The 15,691-nt window shown below is 39.7% G+C and overlaps 2 protein-coding genes across 4 annotated transcripts; one reads left to right on the plus strand and one right to left on the minus strand.

The window, feature by feature from the left end:
* Positions 1-925: 925 nt before the first annotated feature.
* On the minus strand, positions 926-3,801 carry LOC121630295 (zinc finger protein 2 homolog). Of its 2 annotated transcripts, XM_041970521.1 has the most exons (4): positions 3,792-3,801; positions 3,277-3,527; positions 2,457-2,745; positions 926-2,423 (listed from the first exon to the last, which is right to left on the minus strand). In XM_041970521.1, the coding sequence occupies exons 2-4, from the start codon at positions 3,461-3,463 to the stop codon at positions 1,193-1,195; spliced, it is 1,707 nt and encodes a 568-aa protein (XP_041826455.1). In that variant the 5' UTR covers positions 3,464-3,527; positions 3,792-3,801; the 3' UTR covers positions 926-1,192. The 2 variants fall into 2 exon arrangements, with proteins under 2 accessions (XP_041826455.1, XP_041826454.1); XM_041970520.1 differs by lacking the exon at positions 3,792-3,801 and having other exon boundaries at positions 3,277-3,578.
* LOC121630286 (PH and SEC7 domain-containing protein) lies at positions 3,671-15,464 on the plus strand. 2 transcript variants are annotated; one of them, XM_041970489.1, is made up of 19 exons: positions 3,671-3,736; positions 4,142-4,243; positions 4,398-4,774; positions 6,047-6,191; positions 6,489-7,168; positions 7,481-7,562; positions 7,720-8,038; positions 9,061-10,074; positions 11,164-11,244; positions 11,329-11,441; positions 11,545-11,603; positions 11,687-11,776; positions 11,856-11,899; positions 11,973-12,145; positions 13,114-13,184; positions 13,286-13,431; positions 13,547-13,691; positions 14,403-14,549; positions 14,633-15,464. In XM_041970489.1, the coding sequence occupies exons 5-19, from the start codon at positions 6,641-6,643 to the stop codon at positions 14,918-14,920; spliced, it is 3,300 nt and encodes a 1,099-aa protein (XP_041826423.1). In that variant the 5' UTR covers positions 3,671-3,736; positions 4,142-4,243; positions 4,398-4,774; positions 6,047-6,191; positions 6,489-6,640; the 3' UTR covers positions 14,921-15,464. The 2 variants fall into 2 exon arrangements, with proteins under 2 accessions (XP_041826423.1, XP_041826424.1); XM_041970490.1 differs by lacking the exon at positions 6,047-6,191.
* The last annotated feature ends 227 nt before the right edge of the window (positions 15,465-15,691 follow it).

Genomic DNA, 15,691 nt, shown 5'->3' on the forward strand with positions numbered 1-15,691 from the left:
TCAACAGAGCATATAACAGGATGTTATAGGTCTTGGAGGGAAAAAAAAGAAATTTGATTAAGTAATAAACATAAAATGCAAGAGTTTGTATTAAATTTGTCCTTTTAGTCAAAAGCATCACAAACACATCCACAAATGGTAAATGGTCAGTATTTATGTAACGCTTTACTGGACCTGGAATGATACCCAAAGCGCTTTACATCACATTCACACATTGATGGCAGAAGCTGTCATGCAAGGCGCTCAACCACGACCCATGAGGAGCAATTAGGGGTTCGGTGTCTTGCTTAGGGACACCTCGACATGAGCTCAACAGGCCAAGGATCGACCCAGCAACCCCGCTGGCTACAAGACGACCACTCTACCCACTGAGCCACGACGCCCACAACATTTTGGTAACATAGAGCTATGCTTCTTTTTAAAAGTTTAAATTACTCTCTGCATCTCTTACACTCACTGTGGCAAAGGCAGCAAAAACAATATTATTAAAATTATTAATACACTGATGCTGAAGATTTAGATCTACTAAGATACAGTGAAGACTACATCACAAACATCAGTTAGCTTTTAGACCAAATATGTTACCTCAAAGTTCATTTTGCAGCTTTTTTGCAGCTTTCAGTGGCTCCATAATGCTCAAACTGTCATTTCAAACTTCAAAGTGGCTTCTTACCAATCTTCACTTATCGGATTTGAGATAGTCTGAAGTTTTCTGCCATTTAAGATTTTTTTTTTTTTACATTTGAACATTTTTGCTTTTTAGGCTGTGTGGTGTAGCATATTCAATTTGTTAGTGGCAGGAATCAACGTAAGTGGGTTTTTAATCAACATTTAAAGAACTGTGTTTGAGATGTATTAATATCAGTCCCACTACGTGTGTGAGTTTTCTGTGTGATGTGAAAGACAAAGAAACTGGACAACCATAGTAAGTGCAGATCCCTTTTATTGAATGACAAATGGTCCACTGTGCAAAAAGGATGTCATCGGTTCTATCTGTTGTTGCATTAGACAGTAATCCTAAGATATGTTTTAAGGCTCTGAAAAAAAGCCACAAAGTGGACCTTGATGTTACGTTATATTCCAAACATCACTCATTCCCAAACCTTTAAATCACTCACCTCCAACTTATTACGCTTTAACCTCTATCCTGTCTGATAGTGTTGCAGATGCTGAGGCTTGAGCTGTGTTGGTTTCAGTCTTTATTAGTACCTCCTTTACTCTGTGCCTCCTTTGCTGCATGTAGCTTAAGATGCCTTTTAAGGTCAGTCTCATCATTGAAGGTCTTCCCACAGTAGCCACACAGTATCACCTTCTCTTTGGTGTGGCGCATCTCGTGTCTCTGCAGGTGAGCAGACCTGCTGAAGCTCTTGCTGCAATACGAGCAGCTGTACTCCTTTTCTCCAGTGTGAGTTTTTTGGTGCTGTTTAAGGCTGCTGGTCACTGCAAACTTCCTACCACACACATCGCAGCTGTACGGCCTCTCTCCTGTGTGCATTCTCATGTGTATGCTGAGGTGGCCTACCTGGCTGAAGGTCTTCTTACACTGCTTACAGCTGTATGGCTTCTCTCCAGTGTGGATCCGGTTATGTATTTTAAGGTCACCCAAGCTGGTGTACGTTTTGCCACACTGAGCACAGCTATACGGCTTCTCACCAGTGTGGTTCCTCTCATGTATGCGCATCGTTTTTGTGTTGCTGAATGTTTTTCCACAATGATTACAGCTGTAAGGCTTTTCCCCAGTGTGAGTCCGCAGGTGGATTTTGAGCTGGGCGCTGACAATGAAACATTTCCCACAGTGCGAGCAGGAATACGGCTTTTCTCCAGTATGTGTACGCTTATGTACTCTGAGCTGACTGGGATAGCCGTATGTTTTATCGCAGATGTTGCAGCTGTATGGCCTCTCTCCTGTGTGGGTGTAATTGTGGACTTTAAGTTGATGTGCTCTCTTAAATTGTTTTCCACAAATGTTGCAGCTGTGAGACTTCTCCCTGCCATGAGTGTTGATGTGGATGTTTAGTGGGGCTGCTTGACTAAATGTCTCGGGACAGACAGGACAGCGCAAAATATTGTCACAAATTTTTAACACCTCATCATCTGCAGCAGGTGAATCATTTTGCTTAGAAGTGGCTCCTTCCAGCTCCCCATCCTGTCTGCTCCCTCCCTCATCAACCATTTCAGATTCTTCACAAGATCTCGATTCATGCTTTGATTCTTGCTGAGACATACCATCACTTTCACTATATTGCAGAGCTCCATTTTCCTCTTCTTCTGTCTTGATGAAATGTCCATCTTGCATGTAGCTGTCAGAAACAATGGTGACTTTAGTACCACTTTCACTACTTCCACAGTCTTGTTCAGGGCCTACAGGTGGCAGCACATTTGCGTATGCATCATGACTGGGGGCACTGACCTGTGAGGGCTCATCTTTTATCGGCTTCATCGACTGATTGAGAAGCGGAGCCGATTGGGAAAGGTCACAGGTACTGCTTTCATCCGATTCAGGTTTGACTTGGACTAAAACTGGCATTCTGGTGGATGTGTTCACACATGGTTGTTCTGTTTGATCTGTCTGCAGAGAAAAGAGGGCAGAGGATAAACTGTCCTTCTTCTTGCTTTTACACTTTCTCCTGAAGCTTTTCTTGTTGCTGTTACATATGGACATCTTGAACAAACACTGGGTGGAGCTGATAGGATGATTATTCCATTTTGGAGAAGATTGTTCAGTGGTATCTTGCTCACATGTATCTGAAAATTCAAGGCCAAAATATTGAGTAAAATGTTACATACTGTGATGTAGAGTTATTATACTGAAGCTAAAATGTTTGATTAACCAATAGTAGTGGTAGAAAACTTTGTAATTAACTGGTTTTTATCATAGATTTAAACAGATTTTTTTTTCCATTTCTTGGGAGCAGCTGAAGCCTTAATATTATGTTTCAGAGGATAACTGAATCTAGATGACCTTTGCCAAGAATGACCACGTGTATTAATATTTACTGCATAGTAATACATGTTATCTGAACAGTAATGTAAAGGTCCATTTCTTACCATATACATATTTTAGGGGCGAATTAAATTATTTTGACCATAAATATCCGAAAATAAACTGATTGTTTTATTTTATCTACGTCTAAAAACCTCAAAATATTAACTTTAAGGTTAAGACTTAATGCGGTAAAGGTTTACAGCACTTTTTCTCTGTGGTGTTGCTCAGCTATATTTAACTCGCAGGTACATTTTGGTCAATGTGGTGGACATGAAATCAAGTCCACATACCTCCAACATACTGTGTGCTCTGCTGTGCAAACAACAGCCTCTTCAGGCCCTCGTTTTCAGACTCAATCCTCTGTATTGTGCCCTGGTACTCGGACAATGTCTGGTCCACTGAGTTCAGGATGTCATTCACAGTCGCTTTAAAAATCTCATTCAAAGAGGACTCTAGGACCATTTTCAGGTCGCTCATCCTAGCCACTTTAGACAGAGCAACCGCGATCACCTCGCCAGCGGGTTTAAACAGTTAAAAGTCTCTGGAGAAAACGTGGCTATATGCTTCTCTGCTACCTTGTGCGGAACAAACAAAGACAGAGTCGCACAAGGATGACGGAGAAGAGAAGCCGATAGCTAATTGGTGTATAAGCGCGCACGCCCCCTGTTGGTTTGGAGTTGAATCGTTGGATTGGCTGAGACAATGTAAACTGACACGCCCGGGTGTTTAGGATCCCAGCATAAATACTAAGTAAAGCTATTTTGACAGTAGAAACAAACATTTTTTCTATCAGAATACAAAAGACATTTAAAAAGCCAAGCTAATAATTCGTCTGCTATTTTTTCAAACATATGAGCTAACTTACTTGTGGCACATATAGACGTTAATATTAAATAAAAATGCATTACTAGTTTCGTCTACGAGCTCATATGCTAAGCTAAGCTATCCTACTGATAGTAGCAGTGATGCTAAAAGGACAGCTTAATTATCTATAGCTTTTAAACAGTTTGAGAAAAATGTGTCTCTTAGAAAGCTATTTAAAATCATTAAGAAACGAAAAATAATAATATGCCTACTTGATATTTAATATAAATCTTCAAGAATGGCTGATGTTTGTTAAACTGGCTTTTTTTACCACCACTTGACCAAAACCAGCGAGCCAATAAACAGACACAGCCAGTGACTGAAGCCAGCAATCTGATTTTGAATACCATCTGGTTTTACCACATTGTCTCTAGTTCATCTGCAGGAATGAAGGTGAGCCACTCCCCTTACCTCACCTGTATGTCTGTGCTTACATGACTCCAGGGCCGTGGGTGGGGGTTTAGGCCTCTCAGGTGTCTTTTTAGCTCCTGAGTCATCTGCCAATGAGAATGTTACTATTTCTTCCTCTTTTCTTGCTACTTGTCAGCTTTCCACAATCCCTCCATTGATTTGCTGCTGATGTGTGGACTGGAGAGGGGGGAGACAGAGATCCCTACATGGGCAAGAAGCTTACAGAAGAAGGGCAACCCAGCTCAGAATGGGACTAGGACGTTTATGTACTGTTATGTTAAGGGTACTTATCTTAAACAGAGCAGATGTGAGACTTGTTTGTTGAGCTCAGCAGGTTCAAACTTTGTAAAGTTGGTGTTACTGGTGTGTGTTTGTGTGTGTGTGAATGCACAGCTCTTTGACAGCCTTATAATCGCAGTGTAACACGGTGGTGCTTTTCCCTCCCACAAGACTTGACTTAAAACCTCACAAGCTGGCTGATCATATGATGTTGCTCTTAATCGCCTGGAGGGGGTAAGTCATGCTTCATAATCAGACAGAGTCCTGCTAAGATTCCTTTTTAAAATCTGTGCTCAAATTTATGTCTGTATCATGTTTATCAGTAGCAGTGAATTTATAGGCTTGGCTGCTTTTATGCCCTTATAGACTAATTCTGTTGTCTTAGTACATCCCAATTTACAAATAAGTTCTCACCTTTCACTTTGTCCAGCATGGCTTGTTCCTCTTTTTTTATTTTGATCTCTCTTGAATGACCTTTTTAAATTTCTACTTCCTAAGATTGTGATGTGCTGTTGAAACTTCCCATGCTGTGTAAGCAGCTTCTCTTTGTGTACTGCACTCAAACAAACAGCATTGTTGTCAAACTTCTATGATGTCTGGCATTTCCTATTACAGTCTTGTTTTCTCTTTTATGATATTGAGACATATTTCCTTCTAAAAAGCCTCACACTCAGCTGAGTTTTGATCATCAACAGTGCTATGAAAGATAGCATCGTACCCAGCGGAACAACCGTGTTGTTAAGTGAAACACCCAGTATAATATAATGAATCAGTGAGATTTACTTCAGATCTGTGTAATTGTCAAATCAGCAAGTTTTTATTAAGATTAGTTTGTTTTTATTTACCTGTAATGTGTTATTTGACTAGACTTGATCTTTAGATGTATTTTAGAAATATTTTAGTTTAAGCTGTCTCCAAAATCTTTCATATCAGTTTCCAGTGACGTTCATTTACATATTATTTTCTTTGGTAATCTTTGTTAACTTTTATTGCACTTGCTGCACTCTGACAGGAACTGAGAAGTGAGCACCCACACAGGAAATGTGGTGAAGCTCTGTCCCGGATGTTGGGTTGCAAGAAGCGAATAGAATAATGAAGACAGACTGAAAGTCTAAGAAATAATATGATAGGAAGTGATCCAATATCGGAAAAAGAATAGAAAATAAGTTGTGTTTTTGTTGATTGTTTTCGGCAACTGTGTTTCTGTTTCTGTTGCTGGTGTCAGTGTTGTGTGTTGAGATGGCCTTTTGTTTGTTCTGAAAACACTTGCCCCAGTTAAGTTCAGAATCATGTTTACGACATTTTTATCCATTAGCCAGGGTCTCAGTGCATCGTGGTGATAAAACGATAAAATCAGGACATGAACGGTTAAAACAGTTCGTCAGAAGCAGCCCCTCAACCCCACCCTCTTCCTCTGTTCTCAATCCATATGCCTCTATGCACATCTTTCTCTCTGCTTCCTTGTGTCTCTCTTGCTCACTTGCTCTGCTTATTTTCTGTGGTCAGGAAGTACAAAAGTGCTTCTGTGATACTTCACTGAAAGTCTGTGGCACTGCACATCTGCAATGACCCACCAAGAAGTTAAGACAATAGATAAATAAGCAGGATGGGATAAAAACAGACCAAAACTGGATTAACTGCTTTACAGGTGGTGAGTGTGACCTTAGATGTTTCTTTTAAAGACCTGTTTAATACAAATTAGCTATAAAATGTAAAATGACTGTATATCTGAGCCTTTACAGTCACTATACAGCCAAGTGTTATGAATGGCATTTTGTCTGGTAACTAATGAGGTGTTCCTCATGGAGGGTCTCCAAACAGGCAACTAAAATAATTTTATAAACAGTTTTGCTTTTGCTGTCCAAAAAAATCACCATATAATTAAATTATTTGTCATGTTTTTTTCATTTTAGATGTTTTAAATCTCTCTGTTTTAAATCATACACAGATCTGTGAATAGCAGCAGTGAAAGTCAAGAACTCAGACTGATGGTGTTTTACAAAGTCATCACCTCTCATCCAGCAGCAGAGGACATTTTGTAGCTGCATATCCGTTACGGCTTCAGCATCTGAACGGACACCTGAACGGAGAGAAAAGCTAATGGAGGAGGAAAACGAGTGCACTTCTCTGGCAGATATGACAGAGTCAGTACTTCAGTTGCCCCAGCAGGAGTCTTGGACTTCAGTAGATCACCAGTGTATCAATGGAGAACAGGATGCTGCAGTGTGGGGCGACACAGAGGTGCACATCAATCAGACAAATGAAGTAGATGAAGTCAGTCTCTCCTCGAAGGGAGGGCAACAGATTCCTGAGGAGGCAGAGCAGTGGGAGCAAATGATATGGCCGATGCACTCCATCACCTGCACCAGCCCTCCGCTTTCCTTCGCTACAGTGCAGTGGGACGTGCCTGACGCTTCTGCAGAAACGCCTCTACTCATGACTGACAGCAGCTTGACGAATGAGCTGTGCTCTGACGGTGTGACGACTCCAGAGAGCTCTTCTCCATCGCTCTGCCAGCCTCAAGACGTTACTGCTGAGCTTTTCGAGCAGGACGACAACGAGGAGGAAGATGATTTTGACTCACAGCTTCTAAACTCAGAAAACCAATGGACTGGAAATTACTCTGAGGTATGTGAGAATTACAAAAATAGGTTTAATGTAGTCATGCTGCTATTATTTGGAATCTTATTTATATCCCAAGGTGAACACAAATATTTAGACACACTGTCTTGTGTTATTAACCCTTCATTGACTGACTATAAACTTCACCACAGTTGTCCTTTTTCTTTCTTTTTATTTAACTGTAGTAGGGTGAGCAGAGGTGAGAGGAATAGAGCAGACATTATGTAGGTCAGATGAGGCTCAGAGTGCAGTTTGCTACTCGTGAACCCAATGGTAATCACAAGTTTTTCTCTCACAACCCTGTGTTGCAATTTTCAGCCATGTGATGCTGCAGATGTGAATGAACCGGAGACACAAGAAGAGGAAGATTCAGCACATGAGCTGTTAGACAGTAATAATGGTAGGTAGTATGGGGAAGGATGATTGTTTAGGTGCTGAATCTTTGCTTGATTTATTTATTTTTTGTTGTTGATGTTGCTCAGTTTGAGAAGAAACAGAAATTTGTTTTAGTGTCTAGAGTTCTTTTAGTATTCACCAATTTCCGGTAAATTTTCCAGAAGTCACACAGAGGACAGACACAGAGGAATTTGAGGAACACTCAGTCAAACCATCTGAGCACTTAATCAATACTCCTGAGGTGGTTGAAGATGACGTGGACGCTTATGTGGATGTAAAACTAGAAGAGGAACAGGAGGAGGCCTGCGATCTGCTTACTGGACAGGAGGAAACCGAGGGAATTCAAACTTCTGTAAATGATGTGAAAACGGAAGACGAAAACAAGGATTTGAGTGAGGATGATGAAGAGTGCTTTGTGACTAATGTATCCAGCGATGAAGAAAGTGAGAAAGCAAATACTGCCAGCTTTTTGACAAATGTGTGAGTATCATGGGCATAAAAAGGGGAACAGGAAGTTTGTGTTAACATTGAACCCAGAGAAAGAAAAGTAACTAAATTAATGGTGAAATAATGAATCACTAGGCAGAATTTAACAAGCTTTTGGGCCTGTTTGATTTAAAGCAAGTGTGTTGGAGCAGGGAAATATAAAAAACCTGCAGGATTGGGCCCACGAGAACCAGAGTTTAACATCCCCACTATCCCCACTTTTAGTTATAAAGCTTAATTTTGTACATAAACCTTTAAATAAAGTGAAAAAACAAAAGGTTTGACAAAATGTTTGTTCAGGCCAGAGAAGTTTAGTCAGTAGTCCAATTAGGGGGCCAGAAAAATATATATTTTTTTCTCTTTGTTAAGATAAAAGACACGTAATTTACCACTCTTTTTTTATCCAGTAATTAGATTATTTGGGTCTTTATTGTATATATCTCAAATGTCGCTTCTAATTATTAAATATCTCTACCTTTTTTTTATTTTATTTTTTTACTGTTTGTCATAACTGAGCCAAACTAAGCATTAAATCCACATTGTTACTATCTTTCCCAATTAATTAAAATGAACATAGACACAAATTTGATTGCTTAGCTCTGAAAAACTCCTATTTTTGTCCACATGCAGAGTACCAAAAATGATGAAGCGTTTTGGGTCAATGGATGTGACAGTTCTTGTAGGTTGTAGTTCGGGACAGCTTGGTGGGGTGTTGGTCTGAGGCGGTTTCTGGTACTTATAATAACTCATAATTTATTATTATTATTATTATTATTTTTAAGTATCCTGCTTCTTTAAAACCATTGGAGTATTTTTTGCTTTTATATTACATTTTTAAAATCTGGTTTCATTTAACACTAAAAAAGTTTAATAAATTACTATTTTTAAAAAATTCAAAACTTTTACACTCCATATAAGTGTTGAAATAACAATATTTTTCATCTGGGAAATCTGTTTTCATTCAGTCACAGTTTTTTTTAATAATCATCTCGCTTCATATTTCATTCACTCTGTAGGGAGATATCTGAAGAACCACTGCAAACAGACACTGAGCTAAACACACCTACGGTTAAGCTGATCGATCTACAGGAGCCAAAGCTTTTAGAGGACAGTAGAAAATCAGGGGGCGAGGAGGAATTAGGAATACTGGAACTGCTACATGAGGACCTCGCAGATCAGACTGAAGAAGTAGACATGTGTGAAGATGTAGATCAGAATGTGGAGCCTGGTCAGTTAGAGACTGTGGACAACGATGAAGAAACATTGATGGAGGAGGCAGAAAATGCAGCAAGGACAGAAGACTTACAAGAAGACTTACATGAAAATCTGGAGGACAGAGATAGTTTAGAGCAGCAAGAGTATGGGCAAGGAGCTTCACCGGACAGAATGGCTTCACTGGTGTCTGAACACTCTGAGGAGCTTGAAATGACTGATAAGCCAGAGCAGATACCAGCGGAGGTGGCATATCAAACAAAAGAATCAGACCTGTTAGGACAGTCCCAAGAGAAGGAAGTGGCAGAGGAGATGGCTCAACCTAAAAATGCAGAGCAGTCAGAGGAGTCTGTACAGACTGAGAAGACAGACTGTGTTGAAACTGACGACTCCAGAGTCACAGATCCGCCACAACAGACAGAGCCATCAGATCAGGATGAGCAAACACTGCAAACGACCGACACCTGTCAGCCAACTCTCTCTGAGCAGCCTGTCCCGACAGAGATCACAGATGAGTCAGAAATGGCAGACCAGCTGTCTCCTGGCTCTGAGCTCATACAGCAGCAGACAGAGGAGGCTGGTTTACAGCAGGTGGAAAAACAGGCTGAGATGTGCGATCAGGCTGAAGATGCTGAGGTTACGGACAAAGGGGACGCACAAAAAGTTATTCCAAATGGGAAGGAACACAAAGCCCTGGACACAGCGGTGCCTTACATGAACGGTGAGATAGACAGAACGATGGCCTGCTGTCTTGCTGAACAGCTCTTTAAGTTGGACGGAATACCACGAGCAGAGGTGGTGAAGCACTTAGACAAAAAGTAAGAACACATACATACATATTTCTTAAAGACACAAATTTTTGGCCTGTAGGCTGAGGGTGGAGCCTTGCTGACTTCTGATGAATGACCACAATATGTATTTCAGTTTGGCCTCTATTAATAAATAATGTTGTGTCATCATTACTGAGGAAGGGAGTTTTACAGTTAAAATATGTGTGTTGAAATTCAGCAAAACCATGATGTAGGTATTCATTTTTAAACACTGAAAAAGTCCACAAAGAGTCAACATCATTTCTTTACTTAGACTTCTTTAAGAGTGTGTGTAGGATGATCTTTAAAATCTTCATCCAGAATAATGTTGTGGCTGTAGCAACACACAGCTGTTTATTGAAGGTTTTATGGGGATGAAACAATTAATAAAAGCAAGTTTTGCACTGTTTTGACCAAAAATTGATTCAGCATGTTTTGGGCTGAGCTTCTTACTCGTCAAATTTGGTAGAGGTACAGATGAGCGATTATTGACATGCTGTAAATTAGTGTTTCTTTGTTCTCTTAGTTATAGATAGTGAAAATGATCAAAAGACAATCTAGTAAGGGGGATTCAAATGGACAGACTCTCAGAGCCCAGAGCTGCTCACTTCCATAGTCGTAAAGATGATGCTTCTTGAGTAAAAATAAAAAAGAAATGGCCTGAAACATGAAGATAAATTTGGATAAGAATGCAATCTTCATGGTTTACAGGAAACAGCGCACATCATTGTGGATTTTTTATTTTACTTTATTGCAAAACAGGTTGAATATAGTCTTGCAGGGGCCTTACTGGTTAGATTTGACCTTAAACATTGCAACTTTCTGGACTTTTTATTGTTGTTGACGTAAATTAGTTCCTCTAAATGGTTGGGTATGCACCCGAAGAAAAGTTTTAGTTTATTAGCCAACATGATCTTCTTTTACTTACAGTAAATGTTTAACAACAGTGATTGTACCTAAAATGTTGCCCCATTAATGTTATATGTAGTAAGAAATATATTTTTTCTTCATGGATCCATTAAGATGTCTTCAGATTAATAGAAATACATTATGATGTTTATAGAAGCATTGGCAAAGAATATTTTCTTCTCTGTTTAGTAATGACTTCAGTCATGCTGTTGGAGAAGAATACCTAAAATTCTTTGATTTCACTGGGCAAACTCTGGACCAGGCTCTACGGTGAGAATTACAACTTGCACTGTCCTCTTATGCAAAAGACACACACACAAAAAATTGGTCATTTAAGCCCCTTTCCTTCCTCAGATCCTTTCTGAAAGTGGTGATACTGATAGGAGAGACTCAAGAGAGAGAACGTGTGCTGCAGCATTTCTCCTGCCGCTTCCATCAATGCAACCCTGACTCCTTTATCGCTTCAGGTGAGCCTGGTTATGTGGTTTTGATGAGTTTCCCTCTGAGATACAGCTGCAGAGACACGTAACAGATGCATATGTCATTATTAATCTTTTTTTATATCTTCAGGCGCTGTGTTGGCTCTGACGTGTGCTTTGATGCTTCTCAACACAGACTTGCATGGACAGGTTAGAGAGATGCTTAACGACTGTTGGTTTTGTTTTGACACTGTCTTGTACAGTTAGGTGACGTGTTGTGTGTGTGTTAACAGAATGTGGGAAAATCAATGTCGTCCTCTAAATTTGTGTCCAACCTGGATGGGATGAACGAGGGAGGAAACTTCAGCAAGGACCTGTTGAAAGTAATTCTTTTTTTATTTTTACGTGAAAGACTAAAGAAAATTTGATTCTGATCCTCATTTGTCTCCATTTATATTACAGAGTCTTTACAACTCCATAAAGAGTGAGCCGCTGGAGTGGGCTGTGTAAGTTCCCTGTCAGAAACATCTGATCCACATCTCTCTCTCTGTCATCTAATGTCTCAATCATGTCTTAAAGCGATGAAGAAGAACTGAAGAACTCTGTTTTGGTGGATGAAGATGTATTTAATGATGCTCCTCTGCGCTCAAAAGCCAACCCCTTCCTGGATGTTCCTCATGACAAAAAGGCCTCTGTGGCCAAGCAGGGTTTTCTCCAGAGGAAGCTCCTTGCTGACATCGATGGCAAGCGCAGTGAGTGTGATACAAACACAAACAGATGAGTGTTATCAATCAAAGACGCAATCTGCCATTTCTACACAAACATGAGACGCTTTTTCGTGTGTTTGTGTTGATGAAAAAATTTATGTGGGGAATTTCATAAGTAAGGCTTTGTTATTCCGTCTGAAATCAAAGGTGTGTGTTGCCACATGGCTACCAAACGCGTCGGACAAGAATGACATGCTCAGACATGAGAGATTACACATGAATTTAGCTGATTTTTAATTAGTGTGTTACAATTACTGACATCTAGTGGTCAAGTTAAAAAAAAAAATACAGCTATTTCAAACTCCATCTGTTTAGTATCTAGCAGCTTATTGCAATTATTGTATCAGTCTGGCCCTCACCTAATAGCTACAGGGATACGTTCCAGCCCTCCCTTAACCTCACATTAGAATAAACGGGTATAGACAATGGATGGATATATTTATATATCCCATCAAAGAGAAGACAAGTAACTTCAGCATCATTCTGAAGACATTTAATCTTCAACAGTGATGTTCTTCTGGGAAAATCTACTGTTACTGTTTTTGAAGTGGTCAATTCAAAGATTCCTGTCTGTTTTTGCAATATGTAATCAATGAGATCTTCTATTTCTCTAACTTATACTCTGAAAACATAATTCACAACCACTGATTCCTTTACTTTCTCCTTCTGCCCTCTGTTGAACATGTTCTGCAGCAATAGCACTGCTTTCTTGTGTAGAAGCACCCACTGCACAAATAGATATAAAAGGTTAAGTCTAAAGGTTGAAAACACAAGAAATTTATTTAGCAAGGTGATGGAGATGCATTTTCATTTAGGTAAGAGAGTATTAGGAGCTTTTCAGTTTGATAGCTGTCAGTAATAATGCTCCATGTTCTATTGAAGTTAAAATTCATAACAAGGATTTGATATCAGTGCTGATCATGGTGTATCTGCTGGACGATTCTGTGTGGCAGCTCCATGGGGGAAAAGAGGATGGAAGACTTTCTATGGAGTGTTGAAGGGAATGGTCCTTTACCTACAGAAGGTCCGTAACTCTTTCTATTTAGCTTATCTTCTATTATATTAAATATAATAAAGTTATTTACATAAATTTCCCTTTGTTTGTGTGTGTTTGTTGTGTGTCAGGATGATTATCGCAGGGATCACCATGCTAACGAGGAGGTGGTGAGTGTGCATCACTCTGTGGCTGAGCAGGCAGCTGATTACACAAAGAAGCCACATGTGTTTCGCTTGCAGACAGCTGACTGGAGGATTTTTCTTTTTCAAGCCTCGTAAGTTGCATCACAGATGGAGCTTGACTGTGTGTATGGCCATTTGCAAATATGCATGTTTTTGCTCTAGAATTCAACGTCTGATATCGATCATTTGTGTTGCATTTCCTTTCAGGTCCAAAGTGGAGATGCATTCGTGGATCAGCCGCATCAATTTGATTTCGGCTCTTCATTCGTCGCCTCCATTTCCAGCTGCGGTCGGCTCTCAGAGGAGGTTTTGCAGGCCCATCCTCCCTGCATCACAGTCTGCTCACACTCTGGTAGACGTTTCTACTTTATTCAAGCCATTTTTCTTTGATTTAGTCCTAAAGCATTTCATTTAATGTTTGACTGCAATTTAAAATTTTTCCTTTGTTTCATTTTTTGATTTTCTGTGTCCATTCAACTAATTTTAAACTTAATTTGACTTAAATGTTAGATTTTGGGGGGAAATTTCAGACTATTCTACAGGTAAAGGCAACTTAGAAACATTATATAGCTATTTTTTGCTATTGTGGACAGATTTGGTCAAGAACAAGGCTATTGTGAGGGCCACAGTCCTGCAGGTTTTCAATGTGTCCCTGCTACAACACACCTGACTCATTAAGAAATTCAGAAATCATGCAGAACTTCATAGGCTGTTTGTATCCATTTAATCTAAGTCAGGTGTGTAAATTGAGTAGCTCTGGTCTTGAGAAATATTCCCAGTTGTGACTTTTTATCTGGACTTTTAATACAGAAATTAGTAAGTAAAGTTAAGAGTAACTTAATTTTTCATTTATTGCCAGTGATGTCTGGGATTTCTTCACTCTATAGGAAGTTGACTGAGCTAAAAAATCCCAGTTCATGTTTTTCACTTTACAACGCTCTACTCTTCCTCACAGTTTTCTGGCTTTTTGTTTACTTGTTACCCATCACGCCTCTATGTCCACTGATCTAGAAATGTTCAAACTACTTCCATTGTAACTCCAAACCTACCTTATGTTGTGCAGGAACGTCAGCTGCAGTCTTATGCAGGAATGCTGGAGTCCTTTAAGGCCGACTTATTGTATCAGCAGCAAAACCCTCCAGAGGGCAAGAAGGCTAAAGCCAGAGATCTGGAGGAGCATCGTGTTCGAACAGAGTACCTGCATCACGAGGTACTGAAACTGTGGTGAGTTAGTGTTCTTGTATGAATGCATGAAGACCCGCAGCTGATTCAGTGTCTGTTGTTCAACTACAGATGTGTCGCTATGAGATCTACATCCAGATGCTGGAAGCCTGGAAAAACGTGAAGAAGACAGGAGACAGTCTGTTGTGCACTACAGACCTGAATGTATTTGACAAAGCTGTGTGTGCTGACTCTGTGGGGGAGGAGGTTGAGGAGGAAGGTGGGCTAAAAAAGTCTCATTCCAGCCCTTCTCTGGAACTGGAGCTAGCTCCTCCGACGGTGATCAAAGTCAAACGTAATATCTCTGAGAGACGAACTTACCGCAGGACTATCGTTCCTCGAATGAATAAAGAGGCCTGACATATGATGAGCGGGATTTTTTTGGCCCTTGAGAACACATTTCTGTTGGAAGTTTCAGTTTGTGGAAGAAAAAACATGTCTAAGTCTCACATGAAAGTGATTTCTTCTCCTTCTTTTTTTTTTACTTTTATATTGTGCAATTTTACAAAAATAAACCTCAGGGAATCCACAACCCTAGAACTCTCTCGGGACGAAGCAGAGACACTGATTCATTTGTTGAGTGGCCTGAAATATCTGGACTGAACTGATATTTACGACATATTCCTCAAAATGGAAGCAGCATTTACAAATGTTGAAGTGCCTTTAACATGTTAACCACTAGAGGGTGCTGGAGATCAGAACATATCAAAGAGTTTTACTTGCACTTTTCCTATTTTTCGTTATTATTGTGTCAAAAAAAAAATTTAATTTGCTGCATTTGAACATTTATTAAATCAGTATGAAGGACTTCTTTGTTAAATAAATTGTGTAACTCCCCTTATTCATTTATAAAGATATATAAACCATCTTGTTACACAATAATAAATGCAGGCTTTCAAAAGTACCACACATTCGTCATTGTGACCTCAGAAAAAACTTATGCTATGAAATGTGTACAAGAATTAATTTATCAGATGTGATCTAAGTCATGTGTAATGTGTCTTAATCATTCTGAAATCATGTTGTGAATGAAGCAAAATTACTTATGCTGGCCTGCTGCCGAGGAAGATCCAGCAGGGTTGAGATGTTGCCTTTTCTCATTGCATGAAAAGATTTTGAAAGCTGAAATTC

The sequence above is a fragment of the Melanotaenia boesemani genome, chromosome 19, assembly GCF_017639745.1.
Source record: "Melanotaenia boesemani isolate fMelBoe1 chromosome 19, fMelBoe1.pri, whole genome shotgun sequence".
Classification (NCBI taxonomy): domain Eukaryota; kingdom Metazoa; phylum Chordata; class Actinopteri; order Atheriniformes; family Melanotaeniidae; genus Melanotaenia; species Melanotaenia boesemani.

Excerpts from the sequence above, each read along its gene's own strand:
- LOC121630286 (XM_041970489.1), top strand. The coding sequence starts at position 6,641 with ATGGAGGAGGAAAACGAGTGCACTTCTCTGGCAGATATGACAGAGTCA. Across the intron at positions 11,604-11,686 it reads ACACAGACTTGCATGGACAG|AATGTGGGAAAATCAATGTC; the intron begins GTTAGAGAGATG and ends GTGTGTTAACAG. Across the intron at positions 14,550-14,632 it reads CAGAGTACCTGCATCACGAG|ATGTGTCGCTATGAGATCTA; the intron begins GTACTGAAACTG and ends GTTCAACTACAG.
- LOC121630295 (XM_041970521.1), bottom strand. The coding sequence starts at position 3,463 with ATGAGCGACCTGAAAATGGTCCTAGAGTCCTCTTTGAATGAGATTTTT. Across the intron at positions 2,746-3,276 it reads GAGCACACAGTATGTTGGAG|ATACATGTGAGCAAGATACC; the intron begins GTATGTGGACTT and ends TTGAATTTTCAG. Across the intron at positions 2,424-2,456 it reads GACCTTTCCCAATCGGCTCC|TGAGCCCTCACAGGTCAGTG; the intron begins GCTTCTCAATCA and ends GCCGATAAAAGA.